This window comes from Prionailurus viverrinus, chromosome D4 (genome assembly GCF_022837055.1).
Source record: "Prionailurus viverrinus isolate Anna chromosome D4, UM_Priviv_1.0, whole genome shotgun sequence".
Classification (NCBI taxonomy): domain Eukaryota; kingdom Metazoa; phylum Chordata; class Mammalia; order Carnivora; family Felidae; genus Prionailurus; species Prionailurus viverrinus.
Window position 1 is genome coordinate 8,121,763 of NC_062573.1, and position 18,989 is coordinate 8,140,751.

Here is an 18,989-nt window from a genome sequence, read left to right on the forward strand (position 1 = left end):
AATCTATAGTGCCTTCTTAATAGATATAGAAATACTTCCATGTGTGTTATCTCGTAACGATTGTTACCCTGTTTCCCATAAGGCCACGAAGACCGAGGGAGGTTGAGTGTCTTTTCCAAAGTTACACAGGTGGTGAGTGACCGAACCCAGGGGGCTCATACAAGGTTCTGGAGCGACTTGTGTCTTTATAGAACTGCTGAAATGATTTGGTGCCCGTGAGGTGTGGTGACGAGAGCCCCCCGCGGGCGAGTGCTCTTGTTCTGTCCCGGCTCTGTGTCCGCGGGCAGGTGGCCCACTCTGTCCGGGGCCTCTGTTCGCCAGTGCAGGAATGGCCTGGGTAATTTTTCACCTCACAAAGAACTCTCTCTACACAGTAGGGGTAGTTACGGGTGAGAGGATACGGTTCATTTCAAAACTATACAGAAGTGAGGGAGGTGGGTTGGGGACACCGAGGGAGCGAGAGCGGCCATGGCTGCCCGGTGGTCAGGGCTGGGCTGTGAGTAGACGGGCAGGGGCTCATTGTATTAGCTTTCTTCGTTTGTGTCTGTTTAAAAGTCTCCATAATAAAAAGTTAAGGTATTTGTCCCCTTACTGCTCCTTCTAAGACTTTCACTCTGGCTGGAATGGTCTTCCATTCCTTCCTTCACCAGGGCCTGGGCCGTGTGCCCTCCTGCTTCTGCCTTCGCACCGTTTCCACAGCCTGCCTTTGTCTCCCAGAGGTCTTGAGGTCTTGAATCCTTGAGGATTCATCTGGAGGGCTACCCTCGTGAGGAGGCTGTCCCCAGGATGGTTGTCGTCGTGAGTTTTCTGCCCTCGCAGCTGCCTTTGCCACCCTCTGGGCACGTGTCTGTAACTGGCCTGCCTCCTCGTGGGGACCCTGCGCCCCCCTCCGGGTGGGATCCTGTGTCGCTCAGCTCCATTTCCCCCGTGCCTGTCACCGCAGCTGGGGCGGAGTAGCCACGCAGGAAGCGTGAGTGGACGGGCCCCCCACCCCCCGCCTGGTCTTCTGAGAGATGACATAATTTTCAGATTTGTTGATCTGAAATGAATTTAGAGAAAATGGAAACATGCCGATGAGATTCTGGGAGTAGGCGTCACTCTGTAAAAGTGGGCCTTTTCCAGAAGCCTCAGCAGCTCGGAGTTTTTACAGGGGGTGGGGCCGGTGAAGCTGGGAAACTCGGGGGCAGCAGACCAAGTCGGGTTACCTGGGCAGCTTCTCTGGGTCCTGGGCCGCGTGGGGTGCTTGGCACTATCTCAGCTTTTACTGCTCTCTTCCAGAAGCGCCTTCCCCTGCCCTGGTGTGACGGCCAACAGTGTCTCCAGATAGTGCCACATATCTCTTGGGAGGTTAATTGTCCCCAGATGGGAATCCCTGCTGTAACTCCCGAGAATGAGAAAGTTTGGCTTATAAATACCCTCTTTTCTTTCGGGAGTTGCTCAGATGTATGGAAAGAGGGAAACGCCTGTCGAGTTGTCTCGTGTGTGTTGGGCCCTGTGCTGAGCTCTTTCCCATGCAGCTCTCGTTTCATCCTCAGAACAGTCCCGAAGGAAAGGTATCAGCCCCATTTCACAGATGAGGAAGGCAGGGCTCCGGCAGTTTGACCGACCTGCCCGAGGTCCGGAGCGGTGGTGCCGTCGGGAGCTTGGCTCCAGCTCCTCGTTTCTGCCTCCCCCTGCCTCCACGTTGCAGAAGGAGGAATGCGCAGGGCTTTTGTTTCTTTCCAGGAGAAACACCTTTTGTTCCACCAACTCCTCACACCTGGAAAAGGCCCTGGAGTTAGGGGAACATAAATGACAGGCACAGGAGCAAGAGCGGTGTACTTTTCACCCTGTCAGGAAACGGAGGGGGGAGTGCAGCCGGTCGCGTTCCTCCGCCCTCATCGCAAGAGCTGCGTGGAAACACGCTCCTTTTTTTTTTCCTCCTGCTGAAATGTCTCTGCAGCACGGCTACATCCGAGCGAGTGCTGTGACACCTCCGTGAGGTTTTCCATCAGCCTTACAAATTGATCATTATGATTGTCTTGAAATGGAACTAGGCACAGGTTGCTGGTAGGGCCCCTTCCCTTGCAAGGGGGCTGCTTCACAATGAACCATCGTCAAAGCAGCGAGCATAGACGATTAGACATAACGGTTTATTTTCCTTCCGATGTATGTTGATTTATGTGCGCGGTTCGAGGGGTGGAGCTGGAAGAAATCTCTGAAGGAGAGGGGGGCTTGAGTCTCAAGCCCAGATGTTTGGAGCAGTTGCTGCTAATTCTAACCCTTTGGGGGCTCTGGATCCCTTTTGAAAAATCTGATGAAAGCTCACGGGCCCTCTCTTTAGAAAAATCCACATGTTCTTAAGTATTCGCATGCGGTTTCAAGGTGTTGATGGACCCTCTTAAGGAACCGAAGGTCAGACGCTGGACAGAGAGTGATGTATTTCTCAGTATTTAAAAGAGGAGGCTTTCTGATGTGTTAAGGTGTTTTGCTAGTCTCGAAAAATGTTCATATATTTTGTTTTAAGTTTATCTGTTTATTTTGATAGAGAATGTGTGAGTGAACGGGGGAGGGACAGAGGGAGAGAATCCCAAGCAGGCTCCGCACTGGCAGTGTGGTTTGGAAATGTGGTGCCCCAAAATATGTTCATGTACTTTGACCCAGCGGTTGCACTTCTGGGAATTGGTCTTAAGAAACGAACCTGAATGTGAAAAGGCTTTAGGCACGGAGATGTTCAGTGAAACATCGCTTATGTTATTCAGACGTTGGCCGGGGTCTCTGTTCCTCTGAGAGCTGGGGGCACTCAGTTAGATCCCTGCCAGGTGCCACGTCAGTAGGAATCCAGAGCCCATCTGGTGGGTCTGTACTGCCCCAAGTCGGTGGCCACGAGCCATGGGACTATTTACATCTGAATTAAGAAAAATGCGGCATTCCGTTCCCCAGAATGTTAGCCACATTTCAACTGCTCAGTAGGCACATTTAGCCCGCGGCTACCATATTAGTGCATAGACAGAACACTTCTAACTTCCAGAAGTTCTGTTGGACAGCAGATTCCTGCAGATTCTGGGAGGTGTGCATTTTCATGGCCTCTTGTGAATTCTGGGCTCTCTGTCATGCAGGCTCTCTGTGCAGGTCACACTGTGTCACACAGACCCAGATGTGAGACTTGACACGCATTCACTCCACTATGCTTCTGTGAATGGGGCTGACCTATCACAATGGAGTTCTGTTGGTCCCTAAATTGGTCCTTCTCTTCCTCCCATTATCAACTCCCTTCCTTCCTCTTTCTTTCTTTCTTTCTTTCTTTCTTTCTTTCTTCTTCCTTTCCTTTCCTTTCCTTTCCTTTCCTTTCCTTTCCTTTCCTTTCTTTTCTTTACTTTCCTTCCTTCCTTCCTTCCTTCGTGCCCCTCGTTTTTACCCCCAGTACTACCTCTTTCAGGAATGACACATTTCGCTCTTCTCACTTGTCCCCTCTTCTGAAGTCTGGGTGCCAGGTGACAAGCAGGCCCTGGAGAGCCTCCCCATCCACACCCAAGCCCTTGTGAGGTATTACTCCAAACAGAGAAGTGTTCTGGGCAATTACGTTATTTCTCTTTATTTACACCTGTAGTAAAAACTTGGAAATGACCCAAATGTCCACTAATAGAGGATGAGTTGGAATAAACGGTGGGAAGTTTACCTGATTAATGTTACATAGTCACTGAAAATGATGCTTGCAAATAATTTCCAAAAATGTAGGGAACTATTTAAGTGAGGAATGCACAATTCAGTATCTGGCAACAACTACTATTTTCACCTTGTAAGGGTGAACACTCAAGGAAAAAGATTGGGAGGAAATGCAGTCTGGGGGCGCCTGGCTGCCTGTCAGTAGAACATGCAACTCTTGATCTCGGGGTTGTGAGTTCGAGTCCCATGTTGGGATTAGAGATTACTTAAAAATAAATAAAATCTTAAACAAGGAAATGTAGTCTGCCATGTGTTAACTGGTCGTTAATTCATGTTAGTTAATGTAATTTTTGTTTTCTTATACTTTTGTATTTTAAATTTTCTATAAACAAGTAAATCCAAATTTCATAACCAATAAAAAAAAACCCCACTGATGACATAACAATCAAAGGGAGGCTTGCTGGCTTTTGCATTTTTTTAATTAATTAATTAATTTACTTAAAGTTTATTTTTATTTGAGAGAGAGAGAGCAAGCAGGGGAGGGGCAGAGAGAGAGGGAGAGAGTCAGAATCCCAACTAGGCTCTGTGCTGACAGGGCTCGAACTCATCAACTGCAAGCTGAAATCAAGAGTCGGACACTCAACCGACTGAGCCACCCAGGCGCCCCGGCTTTTGTCATTTGAAACGCAGATAGGTCTGTGTAAAAATTTCTGGTGTCTTCGGGTGATGTATGGAAGTGTTGAATCACTATATTTAGTCCATACCTAAAAGCAATGTTACCCAGCGTGTTAACTAACTGGAATTTAAATAAGAACTTAAAAAAAAAAAAAATCCTGGTGTCTTGTTTTACGAAGCATCAACAGCCTGCAGGCCGAGCTGAGCAGCATTTTCGCTCTGCGGACGCAGCTGGAGCAGGACGTGCTCTCCTGTCGGAATTTGCAAAGGACCCTGGAGGAGCAGATCAGTGACATTCGGAGGCGGGAAGGTACGTGCCCTCTTGCATGTGTTTCCCTTTGGCTTTTCCACGTGGAGGGCCTTGGCTGAGCTTGAAGAAAGTCCTAAAACTTAAGTAGGGGATGGGGAAGGCACGGGATTTCCTCTGGGTTCTGTGTTAACGTTGGCTCTCCCAGTCTGCGTCCACCTGGCTTTGGCCTTGGTGCAAAGGCCCAGCGCGTCACGTCCGTGCCTCAGAGGGTGTGCCGGGGGGTGGTACCTCGCTGCCTCTGCCGCGCTCTCATCACTTGGTGCTTCTAGATCCGCGTCACCTCAGGGCCCACCATGTCTGGGCTCTGCCTACCGGGGTACCCACTGCAAAGCCTGCACCACACAGACCCACAGCCTGGAGGTTGCCGTTTTGCGTTGAAACTTTGCATTTAGCGTTGTCATGACCACAAAGGGATTCATTAGGGAGGGACACAGGGTGAGGGGGTGAGGAGCCTGTGGTCTTTGCATTGCTCTGCTCATCACAGCAGCACTTGGCACGCTCCCCCCAACCCCCCCATTGGGATGTGACGTTTGCTGCAGAGGAAGCAGACCCTTACGTAGGTGACCGGAGATTCTCTTCTCTTAGATCTAGCAGCCCATTTTCTGTACTTGGTGTGCTCACTACCACAGAGGGCTCCGGGGCCAGTGAAAGATACATCGGGCACGTGTATTTCCCTGGAGTGCTACCCTTGATGGTCACATCTCATTTTCCTGTTTTCTTACCTAAACAGAATCACTCCCCCATTTAAACCGAAACCACCATTTGCCTGTGCCGCTCAGAATGCTCCCTAGGTGCAGCACTTCGTGTGCAAATTATAATTCAGAAAAGGCCACAGTGAACGCCTGCAGCCCATGATGAAACCATACATTGAGATATCAGCCTGTAGAGAAAGAGGGAAAATTACTTTTGCTCCAAAGGTGGTGCATTAAACTCCCTATTTGTACTTATTCCCCCTTGGAGCAACCCCCTGCCCCCCTTCTCCCAATTCAAATTGCCTTACGTGGATTGTACTGGGATTGGTCTTGGAAGGATCTATTTCTGATATTCTTTTGCTCTCCATCGCCTCCCCCCCCCCTTTTTTTTTTGCAGAAGAACCATTTTCATTTTATAGCGATCAAACATCTTATCTGAGTATTTGCCTTGAAGAGCACAATCGGCTTCAAGTGGAACATTTTTCTCAAGAAGAACTTAAGAAAAAGGTATTGACCTGTTAACTTTCCGTGCTTTGTTGGTTATTTGTTGTGTCTTGGGCTCCTGATCCTGAGGTGTAAGATTGTGAAAGCCCCTTTCCTCTCCTTTCTTCCCTCTCTCTCGGCCGGTCTTTGTTCCTTTTTTTTTTAAATTTTTTTTTTCAACGTTTTTTATTTATTTTTGGGACAGAGAGAGACAGAGCATGAACGGGGGAGGGGCAGAGAGAGAGGGAGACACAGAATCGGAAACAGGCTCCAGGCTCTGAGCCACCAGCCCAGAGCCCGACGCGGGGCTCGAACTCACGGACCGCAAGATCGTGACCTGGCTGAAGTCGGACGCTTAACCGACTGCGCCACCCAGGCGCCCCGTGTTCCTTTGGTGTATGTTACCTCCCGTGCCCTCCCTTGTGCCTGATACCCTCCTTCTCAGGCTTGAGGCCCGGCCCAGTCTTGATCTCCTCTAGGAAATGCTCTCTATCCCTCCCTTAGGTCATTCTCTTCTCTTCTCAGACCTGACTGCATTCGTGTCATGCTCATAATGACCTGGAATGATCTGGTTACTCATCTGTGACCCCATCAGGTTGTGAGCGGCTCGAAGTTAGTGATTGCATTTTATTTATTTTTGATTTTCCAGTATCTACCACACACAGTGGGAGTTAATACCTGCTTTTGGAAAGAATAAAGGTCCAGGTTTGCTGAGTAAATCTTTTTTAAAACTAGAAACCAAGTTTCTCAACCTGTTGGTTGTTGGTGTGGTTAGAGTGGTTTAGTGTTTCAAGAGCCTAAGAACCACTGTGAAGAGTAGGAAATGTGAGCTCAGAGGAGACTGATTTATTATAAAATTACCATATATGTATGACAGATTCGGTTTCTGCCTTTGGCTAGCTGACATTCTGGTAGAGTAGTAGACATGTGAACAAGTAATTGCATTGTGGAGGGTGAGGGTCGCTGAGGTAGGCGGGTGTGCAGGGTATAGGTCGCAAAGGCAGCAGAGGAGGAGGGGTTAATTGCTAGGGGGTCGGGGGATCCTCACTTGATCAGAGGAGGCTTTTCGACAAGTGAGGCCTGAAGTGGGTTTTGAAGGACGAATAGGAGCTTGTCTAGGTGGAGGACTTTTTCAGCAGCAAGAGACGGAGTAGGTGCAAGGCACTAAAAGTAAAAAGTCGAAAGGAGAATTTAAAATTTTTCAGGATTTTGGGAGGAGCGGAGCACGGAGCGCCAAGGCCTCTTAGTTTTGGAAGATACAGAAAACGAGGATCGCTGACAGCACCTGCGGCAGTGTTAAGGCCAGGAACCAGGTCACTCGCGGTTGGCACTCGGCAGGTGTTTGCGGAGTCAGAGGGTTTTGTTCTTCTCACTCCCGCCTTGCGGGGTGGGTCCAGTTTGTGTTCATGTTTGGCTGTATTGGACATCTGTGTGTAGTCAGGGTGGGACGTCCCACTTTATCTGAGGGGCTAACGATTACTCCGTTAAGAAGCCTGTGAAATGACCGGCCGGCGGGACTTGAAGCTTGCAGGGAACGGAGGTGGCGTCTGTGAACTGCTTATGTACCTGGTCCAGCAAAGCCCTGTCTGGGGGCTCTGGGGCCTCAGCTCCAGGCCCGCTCTGCCTCTGGGGGGCAGCTGCCCTTCCCCACGCGGCGAGGCACCTTGGCCATCCTTGTATGTCATTTAGGCCCCTGGACACCCCCAGCGGGCGAACCGTGGGCAACGAACTTCTTTGTTCGGTGGCTCCTCATTGTAAAATAGGGATAGTCATTCTAGCCTGTCCACCTCCTCAGGACGTTTGTAAGGAATGAATGACTAAAGCTTGCGGGCGTATTTCGGTAGCTGTCGATTGCTTGGTGTTGGAAGACGATTATTATTACTGACATCGCTGGGTAGGTATACAAAGAAGGTCGATGCTATGAAAGAAGACTGACGCAGTCTCAGAAATGTCCGTCTCGGGGCTTTCCTCCAGAGGGCCCCAGGTACCAGGCAGAGATCGTATTAGCCGTCGCTAGTGGGGCACGTAGATGGTGCCAACCTCCTCAGTGCACCGTGAGCGTGATCACCTTCAATCCCCACAGTAGCCCATTCCACAGATGAGGAAATGGAGGCTTAGCGCAGGATCACTCTGCCTTGAAGTGGTGGCCGTGGGATTAGAACACAGGCATGCTAGTGGTTTTTCACTGTACCCCGCCTAGCCTGAAGTCTGGAACCAGCTGCCTGAGTCTCCATAATTGTGATGCTGGAGAGTCTGCTCAGGAGAAGGTCTGTGTGCAGGGCCGGGGCCCAGGGGCGCTGAGGTCGGCTTGTGGGTCCCCAGCTCTATCTCTGCTCTTGTCTCTCAGGTTAGTGACCTGATACAGCTGGTGAAGGAACTGTATACAGACAACCAGCACCTGAAGAAAACCATTTTTGATCTCTCCTGCGTGGGTTTCCAGGGGGGTGACGGACCTAAGGCAACAGAGCAAACAGAGGTAAGAAGAAACGTTCGTGTTACGTGCCGACTACAAAACGGTAACCACCCCCCGAATGTCCTCAGACGGCACCTGTCCTGAGGAGGCCCCTGTGGAAGCTGCCTTTGCTGGACGTGGTTTTGAGGGCCCTGCTAGGTCCTCCTCACGTCCGGGTTCTGTCTGCATGGACACGTTGGGCGTATTTTGATACCATTGACTCCCGAGTCGGGCCCTGGGGTCTGGGCCACAGATGGCGCATCTGGATGGGTGGGATGGCCTCAGAGGGATCCAGAGAGTCGCCGCATCACCCAGGTAATTTGGGTGGCGTAGATGCAGCTTTAATGAATGACTCTGTTAACGTGGAAAAGCACATGTGTAAACACATTTTTCATTTTCTTGGTGTATTAATCTTCTGAATTCTCTGCAACTTGTCACTCACGGCCTCTGGACCGGTGGCTCTGACTGGATGTGTGTCGTCCCTTCGTGCACGTAGCCGGGACTCCTGCACTCTGCCTCGTACGGGGGACGTGGTGGGGAGCACACAGCCTGTGCCAGCACAGCCCTCGAGCCCGGCTTCCCGGCTGTGGGAATTTTCTGCCGTTGGCATCGGAAAGCCCGGAAGGGCCACGAAAGGTTAAATCACGGTGTCTCTGCGAGGACCGCAGAGAGCGTGTGGTTCGCTGGGCTCGTGTACCCGCGGGGCGAGTGAGAGGCCCACTCTGTTAGCCGTCCAGCCCCGTGGAGAGAGCGGGGAAGCCTTATCCGGCCTGGTGACATCCGGGCGTCCGATTCTCCGTTCTCGGCCTGTGCGTACAAAAGGGGGCCTGAAGTCGTGTCGCTGAGAAAGAGCCTGTCCCTCCCTTTAGCCCCTAACTGGCCTCGCTCCCCCAAGGGAAGAGCCCTGCCCCGGGCGTCTGTGAAGCCTTTTTCAGGGGACCGGGGTTGTACTGGTCACGAGGTGCGGGAGGACCTTTTGTCTCTGGGTCCCGGACCCCTCAGTCTTCCTGCTGACGGTTGTCTTGAATTCGGCCTCGCTGGCCAGGTAAAAGGAGGTCTCCTTGCCACATTCCGGGAAAGATCCGTCAGCCTTGAAGCTGTCTCCTCCCGCCTTCAAAGGGGGAGCCGCTCAAAGGTATCTGCGTTTCGCTCAGGCCATCTGCTGTCTTTGAGGGAGGGAACGTTATTGATCGTAGCCTCCCGGGCTCCAGATGATTTTGGAAACTAAGAATATCTGCAATCCATTTAGGGAGAAACAAGTCTCTTGGTTTGTTTTCTCCAAGGCAGCATTTTTAATAAGCAGCTCATTCTTCACCCACTTCATTTGAGTCGTAAATGGCGAGTTTGTTTGTTCATTTGCCCTTTGAAAAAAATCTGTTAAATGTCCCATTATGTCCTTTGGAGAACAGAGGCTTTTTCCTCTTCCCACTCTGAGATCTTAATAACCAGCCGATTCGGATTTGAGTCATTTGTCAGATTGCACTTCAGCTTGATGTTCCCTGTGAATACATTTGTCCTGTGTAGCAGTGTTCCATCTTCCCCCGGAATGGGATGGGAGGATCCCAAGATCCGAGTGGGAAGGAGGCTGTTCCCACGCTGATCCTGAGCCGAAAGGTTGCGGGGGGTGAGGGTGGGCTGGCAGAGAGGGGCCGCTGCCTCTCCCCAGGCCAGTTCCCCAGGGGCGCGTGTGGTTCTGCTCAGAGGGGGACCGGAGACACCCAGGCTGTGCACAGCCTTGTCCCAGCAGCCGGGCTCGCGGAGCGGGGGCTGGGCACCATTCCAGCTAAATGAGAAAAAGTCGGGCGGGGCGGGGGAGGGAGGCGGTGGGAAGCAAATCGCTTTTGTGTTTTTAAAATTCAGTATTTTTCTCCAGTGTTTAATTAACCCACAGCATTGGGTTAAAATAGAGAAAAGAAATTACCCCGATCCTGTCACTTTAAAACACGCATAGTTAATTAACATTTTGGAATCCTTCCTTCTCTGTTTGTGTGTATGAACATGTACAGGCCCACAACGCATATACGGTTTCGTTTCCTGTTTCTTCCCAATTGCTGTATTCCAACATAGCATCTTATTTTACCTAACGAAGGCACTGAAATTTAACTGAGCCCCTGATTATTGTTGGACATGTGGATGGTTTCTAGAGAGTCACTCTTTTCAATTACCTGACGAGGCTCTTTGGACCCAAATCTCTTTCTGGGTTTAGGATTTTTTTCCCCTGAGACTTTATTGGGTATTACGTATCCCAGATACGTAACTTCTAGGTCAAAAGTACAGATGTGGAAAGATACAGGTATAGAAAAGCATACAATTTATTTTCACAGAGGCTCCCCCTGCAACTTTTAATTCGACAAGGGGTCTGAACAGCGAGAGGCCCTTGATACGGTTTGTCGGGTTTGTCCTCAAAACGGATGCCCTGGAATGGGCCCCCTCCAGTTGGCGAAGACCACGCTTACTCCCCGCGTGTGGGCCGTTCGCTTCAAAACCAGCCAAACAAACAAAAGACTGAGGACAGGTGTCCCTCGGTTTTAAAAGTGCCTTAAAATAGTCCCAGATCGGTTTGTCGCTATCTCTTCATGTTTGTTTACTGGTTACTAATTTATGTGCTTGAGAATTGATGCACAGGAGTGACTGGAGCAGCCGGCAGTCAGGGTGCTGCTGAGCCTGCTTTGCGGGCAAACCCCGAGCTGTGTGACGTGTGCCACCGTCCCCTCTAAGGGGCAGGACGTCGGATACGTGCGTCAGTGCGCAGAAGGGCTTAGTCTCTATGAGGACTAACATCCCTATTTGCTTACGTCACCATTTTTAGAAACGGCTAGAGAACTAAGATCTTTTTTTAAATTTTTTTCTTCCTGGAGGGCAAACACGGATTGAGGGGCATAATTTAATTGAACGCAGAAATTGGAAGGGCCGTCATTCTGAATCAGAAGTAGGCCTTGTGTGACTCTAGAGGACAGACATGGTACTCCGAAGCGGAAGGTGCTGGTTAAATTCTGCTATTAGTAACAGAATACAATTTCGTTTGTCCGAAGCAGATTTGATTTCATTAAAAGGAGGCGCTTTCTAACCATCTGACTTCCTAAGTTACTATGAATTTTACATGATGGATAAAGAGCCCTCGGCACAGTGCCTGGCGTGCAGTAGGCACTCAGTAAAACAGTTAATTTAATTAAAACATTTTTATTAAGTTTATTTCGAGAGACAGAGACAGCATGAGCGGGCGACGGGTAGAGAGAGGGGGAGAGAGAGAATCCATGCAGGGCCCGACACGGGGCTCAAACTCACGAAACCGTGAGATTGTGACCCGAGCCGAAACCGAGAGTCGGATGCTAACCACCTGAGCCCCGCAGGCGCCCCAGTTTCGTTTAATTTTTTTAGTAAGTTAGTGGCCGAGTTGGGCCTGCAGCCTTCTTCTGGCTCCTGTTCCGTGTTTTCGTGACACCACGGGCCAGTGCTGCCGAAGTTTACCGTGCATGTGACTTTCCCGGGGAATCTCGTTAAAGATTCTGGTTCCGTCAGTCTGGCATGGGGCCCGAGAGTCCACATGTGTCATGAGCTTCTGTTGCTCCAAAGGACACCCTTGGGGCAGCAAGACCAGAGGTAATCCCGAATGCTTTTTGGTCTCAGCTCTCATTTTGAAAGACTCTGTTCATTCCTTTGCTCTTTCAGCAGGTACTTTATTGTGCACCCCGCGTTGTTAGAACTCAACGTAGACATGGGCCTGCCCCAGCCGCTACGTCGGGCACAGAAGCTGAGGGGCAGGTACCCCTGGGTGTGGGGAGGACTGCGAAGGAAGAGCACGGTGTGCCGAGGGAGTGAGCGGACAGGGGTCTGGCCTTCTCTTGAGGTCGAGGGTAGTTCTTCCTGGAGGAGGAAGGAGAGCCCGAAAAGCAGGTCAAGAAAGAGTAACCCAGGAGGCTGGGGCAGAACCAGGATGGTGCAGACGTTACGGAGTGATGCTTTAAGGAAGGGTGTCCACTAGGGTCAAGTACTGTCAGAAGACTAGAAAAAAGTGGTGGGAAGTTGTCAACGAGTCATTCACGTGTGGAGCGAGGGACATTTCTCTCTGTCCACAACACTTAATTTCTTGGCCGTTGCTTGGAAATTGAGTTTACTTTTAATTTTGACCAAGTCGGCAGAGGTAAAGAGAAATGAACGTTGATCCTGCTTTCGCTGTATGGGGTAGTGGTGTGGTTGTGGTTCTGGAAATGAAGAATGGCTTCGAGGCTTTTGAAATTTCAACTGGGAATGACGTGGGTTAACAGTACTGTGCTTAGCTTAACTTAAGGGGAGACCCTTCCTTTCTCCACAGGGTCAGGGATGAGCTTCTCTGTGCCTCTTCCCTGAGCCAGTGTGGGTTCCGTCTGCCGTGTTGGATGGTCTCTGGGGACCTTTCACGTGCAGTTTCTAGAGAGTGTCAGCGACAAAAGCCACAGTGCCGGAGGTGGGGATAGACACTTCTTTCAAGAAGCTCGGAGAGAGGCAGGGACGCTCAGTGACCAGAGCTGTTCGGGAGCAGAGGAGACTGTTGTTTTGTTTTTTAAAGATGGGAGAGACTTTCCCCCAGAATTTTATCCTGAAAACAATTTAAACACCTCCAAGTGAGAAGAACCTGACGGTGAACACCCACACACTCCCCACCTAGATCCTGCTGTTAACACGTCCCACCGCATTCACTCCATCTGATCTTTTTGATACATTTTAATGTAAGTTACAAATACCCGTGCCTTTCCCCTGAAATACTTAAACACGAGTATCTTAACTTCAGTATGTGTTTACAGTTATTTGTCCTTTTAAGGTTACATTTATGTACATTGAAATGTAGAAATCGTAAGTCTGTGTTTGCTCAGATATACAAACGTATGTACCTGTGTAACCCGCACCTCCGCCAGACCCCTCAGCGTCCCTTCTCATCAGTTCCCACTGCTCCCCGCCAGCCATTTTTCTACTTTCGACCCCCGTGTGTTAGTTTTGCCTGCGCTAGGCCTTCACCGGAACGGAATCATCCAGTAGACTCTTTTGTGTAAAGCGTCTTTCACTCGGCATTCTGTTTTTTGAGGCTCATCCGTGTTGTTACGTGAACCAACAACATGGTCCTTTTTATTGCTAAGTAGTATTCCATTGCACAGATACATTAAAATTTGTTTCTTTGTTCCGCTGCTGCTGATTTGCATTGTTTTGGTTTGGGGACATTATGATAAAAATTGATCTGAACACTCACATACAGATCTTGAGGTTTTCACTCTTCCTGATGAATACCTACGAGTAGACTTCCTGGGTCATAGGTTGATTCGTTTTATAGGAAATTGCCAGTCCTTTTTCCACAGTAGGCTAACATCTTCTACTCCCACCAACAAGTTTGAGAGCCCTGGTTGATCTTTATCACCTGAGAGTGTTTTAGTAACGAGGGAAGATGCCAGCAGAGGGAGAGAAGCCCCTGGCCCGCGTGGAGAAACTTGACGCCTTGGCGAATATATTCGTACGCGTCCGGCCTGTTTAATGTTTCGTAGTTTAGGGAGCTCTCGTTTGTGAGATCATCGGTTCCGTTTGATCGTGACTGCAGATTTGGCTATGATTAGGTTGAATGTGTTCTGGTCTTGAAAAGGTTCCTAGAAAATGACTTAATGAAGGCAAATTGCTTTGCTTTGTTTGCTTTCTCCCAAAATAAGGGTTTCCTATAAAAGGAAGATCAGAAAAACGTAAGTTGGTCTGGGAAAATTAGGGACTGGATGTAGGAATTGCTAAGTAAAACTATAGAGACAGAACCTCAGAAATCTCATGCACAACACGCCCGGCAAGTGACTCAGCAAGCGACACTTGAGTGCAGAACTTACAATTTCATCGGTGAGGAGAGGTTTCGTATAATTTTTGCAACAGCTCTGACTGATTAGCTTCCTGGGTGTGGCCACCTCTCCTCTCCCATTTTGATTTTGTTAATCCAGGTGTCCCAGGACTGGAATTTTCTCTCTTCCGGAGAGCTGAGATCTGGCCGTCTCAGGAACATCGTACTGCCCGTTCTGGAGAATGCACAGTGCAGAAGCTTTGGGCCTTCCGCCTCTTTAAAGCCTTAGGGATTTATGCAGTCTTTATAAAAGACTGCTCTTCGTCTCCAAAGCGTAAAGTTACCGTCAGGCAAGGTCGATACTCTACTCATTAGCGATGAGGACTTTCTTGTCAACAGAATGACAGCATTGTTGGGACTGTCCATCTCAGCTCTGTGACAGTCCAGAAGGAGGTTTATGTGCTGGGCTAAATAGGAGACGTGATGCAGAAATCGGGCAGAGCATAAATTTCATTTACTGCTTTCTTGCTATTTGATACTTTCAATTCCGTCAATAGCTTTTTCCTGAACTCTTGTTACTTTTATATAATCTGAAAATGAATTTAGCAACGGCAGGAGTGGCAACAGCACAGCAGACAGCATTCTCGATCTACAGCAGCTCGGGGAGGGCCTGCCAGGGCAGGGGAATGGCTTTCGTCATTTCTCGGGGCCTTTGTCCTGACATTATGCCCGATCCTGGGCAGCTGCATGTGATTGGCTAGAACCAGCATCTCTAACTTTGGTTAATTTTTATTTCATCGGCTTTGGCATTCGTTTCTGCCTCCTTTTTGGTTTGTTTTTTGTTTTGCATTAAAAAAAAAAAAAAGACATCGCTGACTTATTCATACATATTCATGCTGCGCACTTTTTTGGGTTGCGTTTTCACACCATTCCATGCTCCATGTAGCTTCTGGCTAGCGAGGAGGACGAGGACACGACCAGACTTGGAGAGGATGACGAGAATAACTTCCTGAGCGACCAGCTCTTGGAGCAGAGCAACAAGGTAGGAACGTGGCGGTCCACCCCGATTCCATCCTCCCCTTGCTGTGCCCAAGCCAGTCCTCCAGTTTGGGATGAATCCGTTGGCTTTTCTGTTCCTCGTACCTGTGTCGAGTGTTTGCCGTGTGCCAGTGGAGAGCAAAGACACTGAGTCTGTCTCTTCTCAGACCACACACGGGGCGGAGGGCCCGTCAGGGGACAGGAGGACATACGTAGGGCTGCCAGGAAAAACAGGGTTGTTGTAAGAGAATAACAGGCTTTGGATGTTGGACCTGGTCAGATCCTTAGAGATCTAACCCCGCCCATTTGTTTCATGCATTGGAAATTGAGGCCTGTGAGGGGAGGGGGTTTCTCCAGGACACAGCGTCAAGTCAGTGGCAGAGCCGAGGTGAGGGCCCTGTCCCTGGACTGCTGCGAAGTCCCAGATCATGACCGGAGTGTGAGGACTCCCTTCTCGGGGGCCCCCTCCGGTCCCCTGATATGGAACCCAGCTTAATGTCATCTGGGCACTGTTGAGAATTTGACCCCTTCCCTGTAGAACGTTCCTCCAGTCACATCCATACTGGGCATTTGGAACAAACATTCTCCCAACTTGAAAGAACCCGAGAGGCTGGGGCACAGTGGGAGATAGGAGGCTGGAGGCTTGGCATTTGTGACCTTCAGAGTGTTCGAGTTCTCGTGGTCGTGAATGGGAGACCATTAAGAGGTGGATGGTTTGGGTGAGCAGAGCAGCTCCGAGTGGGCGCTGATTTTAAATCTTGCTGTGTATCTTCATGACCTCCGTTGACCCTTGCTTAACCCCCAAGCCCGGGTTTTTCTCAGGGGAGTTAATACATGCTTGCTGGAGTTTTTGTGATATTTAAATAGAAAGGTGTGTACCAAGTGCTGGGTAAATGCTATCACTCTTTTTATCAGCATCTCCGAGACCTTTCCTTCTTTGGAAGTTGCTTATTTAGATGGATGTAATAACTAGGTTGGTGGCAAACAAGACCCTATAAATAACGGCTCGTTTGTGTGGGTCTTGTCTTCCATTTAAAAATCTTAATCATTTCACAAGTGTGAGAGAGGGGTGTGATGGCTAGTGTGTATATCACCAGTAATGAAGTCAAGGGGAGTTATTTATAGACGGGTAGAAGAGATTTACAGCTTTGGAAAGGGGGAGAAAGAATGCTAATTGCAGCACCTCCAGACATGCCCAGCACAAGCTTTAACTAGATGCGTCCTCGGTGCCACTCCTTCGGGGCCCTCGGTGACCCAAGAAGGTGGATCCGCAAATAACATCTCCCTGGGAGTTTAGGAGCTCTCTTCTTTTCCTAATGAGACAAATCAAAGTCATGTTAATTAGGATGTATCTGTAGAGAGTGAGGCACCTTTCTGGTAGGTAACGGGGAGGATACACTGCAAGAAGTAGATGATGGATGTCCACAAGGTCGTTGATGGCATGGGCTCCTTACCCTCCCTAAGAAGAACTTGCTAGGAGCTGGCCAGGGGGCGGGGAGACACATGCCTGGGGGGCAGGACGCGGCCCTTCCTCTCATTTTTTTTCTCGTGGTCACCCGGGGAAGTGGCAGTGTTCTCCCCATTTTGTGGATGAGGAAACCGAGGGGAGGAGAAGTGACGTAGACCTGTCCGTGCTCTTGTGGGAGCCCCTCCGCCGCAAGGCACGTGTGTGGACCTTCGAGCCTGAGCCCGCTCTGTGCCCTCTCCTGCTTTCCTTCTCCCTCTGGCTGGCTTGCACTGCTGATGCGCTCTCTGCCTCCGTCCTCTCTCTCTCCTGCACGCACCCTCTCACTTTCTTCCCAGGTCCGTATTTTGACCAGATGCTCTGATTTGCAGGTTGTGGAGGATTATTCCAAAGGAGGTTGCAAAAATGGATATTTGAGGCACACGGATTCCCATATTCTAGATTCCGACGGCGCCCACAAGCCTGGCTGCCCCGGAGACCGGAGTCTAGAAGAAGGCGAACTCATGAACTTGCTTGCCCCGTTTTTCAGTGAGAAGGCCACGTTGTTACTGGAATCCAGGTAGACATGGGGCCCCGGTAGTGGTTTCTTTCTCGGGTGTGAGGGGAGAACAAACTCATTTTGCTAAATGGATTTAGATGGCGGTGCTGTGTAATTTAGCCGAGAGAGCCACCGAAATGTCTTGGAAGGAATCGTGCCAGTCAAGCAATTAAGTAATTAGGCTGCACACTAGTGGCTGGGAGGGGACTTCAGCAAAGCCTCGTGCAAGCCCAGTATAGAGAGCGAAACAAGCTTTCCTCTGGAATCGGTCCTGGGAGCCCCAGGAAGGGCTGTGTCTGGCTGTCAGCGAGAGGAATCAGGCCTACGGAATCTCTTCCGGTTTCTGCAGCAGCTTAAAAACTGCCATTGTAGTCGTGACTCGCGGTTTTATGTGGAGCTCGAACTGAAATTCTCGTCTCATCATATCTGCCGGGGGTCATCCTGTGTGAGGAAATACCTCGGGGTGTTTGCCTTAAAACGAAAAAGGAGAAACGTTCCGCACGTTCGTGTTTTTAAAATTAACCTTTGGGAGCAGATTGTCCCCCTCCCCGCTTCCCATTCTTCCGAGTCCGAGTCCGTTGTGACAGCTGCTTGGGCTTTGGGGCCAGAAGGAGCCGCGCTTTCCTCTCTCAGGGCCCCCGGCCTCTCCGGCCACTTCCTCGGGAGCCGCGAGGAGGAAGAAAACACCGTTTAAGGAAAATGGCAGGCGGGTGGTGTGTGTTCAGTGAAAGTGTTGCGCTCTCCTCCAGTGTAGACAGAGAAACGGAGCCGCGAACTCCTGCCCGTGACTCTTGGCAAGAGCCAGGAACCCCACTGTCTCTCCCGTCGGTGGACTGAGCCTCATCGGCGTTTCTGTAGCTAAAATAGGACTGGAGCATTCTGTCATTGTAAGCTCAGGCAGGCTGCCCCTTCCCCAGTCCCTGGCATCCGCCCAGCATTTTCCTAGCGCGCATCCTCTTGGGGGCACATGTCTGGTGCCTCTCCTGGCTGATTGCCACAGGGAGTTAGGTGCCCGTGGTTGACGCTTGAGAGTTGGAGGATTTTCTCCACGTCAGGGTCCCACACGTTACATCAGAGCTCGAAGATGCAGCTCTCCTCTGGGGAGCGCCCAGGGATGTGCCTGGGTGATGTGAGCGGGGGGATGGAGGGGGAAGAACAACGGGCCGTGGTGGGCATGTGGGACGCGGGGGGGTGGGCTCCCTGCTGGTGGGCGGGAGCTTCTTAGGCCCAGCTGACGGTTGCGGTGTGAGCACAGGGGCTCGCAGCCTACCGGTCTTTCAGCGGAAGCCCCCAAATTATATTCTAAGTCTCTTGATTTTTGAAAACGCAAACCTAGTAATGTTTTTCCAGAAAGCATTTTCTGGGCCAACGCCCTGCCTGCCAGGGGGCAAGCTTGTGACAATCCGTGGTTCCGTTACCTGTGCCCTGCAGGTGACTGTTCTGTAGGCTTTCGGGCCGCGCTGGCCACTTGTAGTGTCAGAAAAGGCTTTCTTACACCAGCTTGAATCTTCCGTCTTGTTCTCCGGACAGCTGTCCTTCATGGTGCACTGCTGAGGCCCGTGACAGTGGACTCGTGGCTCCGAGGGCCCTCCTGCAGGCCCGACCGTGGTCGGCACCCCCGTCCGGCACACACACCGGGCATCACGTGCCCGGTTGCGTTGCACCCTCACGCCGGCCTTGCATGCCGCTGGTGTGGCGGTAAACACGGGAGCCGACCTCTGGGGACCTGACTTTCCCTTAGCAAGTAAGTGCTAGGAGCTGTTGGCGAATTTTCTGGGATAACCAGGATTTTGATCGGTCAGGGAAACACCAGCCTTCCGCTTAGGAGTTCCCTTTGGGTCCAGGCCGCCACCGTCTGTTGCCTGGACTCCGGCAGCATGACCTTCTCTACTGTCCGTTTGCCACAGAG

The 18,989-nt window shown here is 50.5% G+C and overlaps 1 protein-coding gene across 6 annotated transcripts in view; it reads left to right on the top strand.

The window, feature by feature from the left end:
• The window catches only part of CDK5RAP2 (CDK5 regulatory subunit associated protein 2), a 171,121-nt gene that overhangs the window by 87,220 nt on the left and 64,912 nt on the right, over positions 1–18,989 (top strand). For all 6 annotated transcript variants that reach the window (XR_007146266.1, XR_007146265.1, XM_047829741.1 and 3 more), the window contains 5 exons: positions 4,500–4,630; positions 5,720–5,829; positions 8,153–8,281; positions 14,986–15,081; positions 16,914–17,101. Coding sequence is in view for 4 of the 6 variants with exons in the window: in XM_047829741.1 (XP_047685697.1) it covers positions 4,500–4,630; positions 5,720–5,829; positions 8,153–8,281; positions 14,986–15,081; positions 16,914–17,101 (654 nt within the window). In the remaining 2 variants the exon portion in view is untranslated. The remainder of the gene's footprint in view (positions 1–4,499; positions 4,631–5,719; positions 5,830–8,152; positions 8,282–14,985; positions 15,082–16,913; positions 17,102–18,989) is intronic.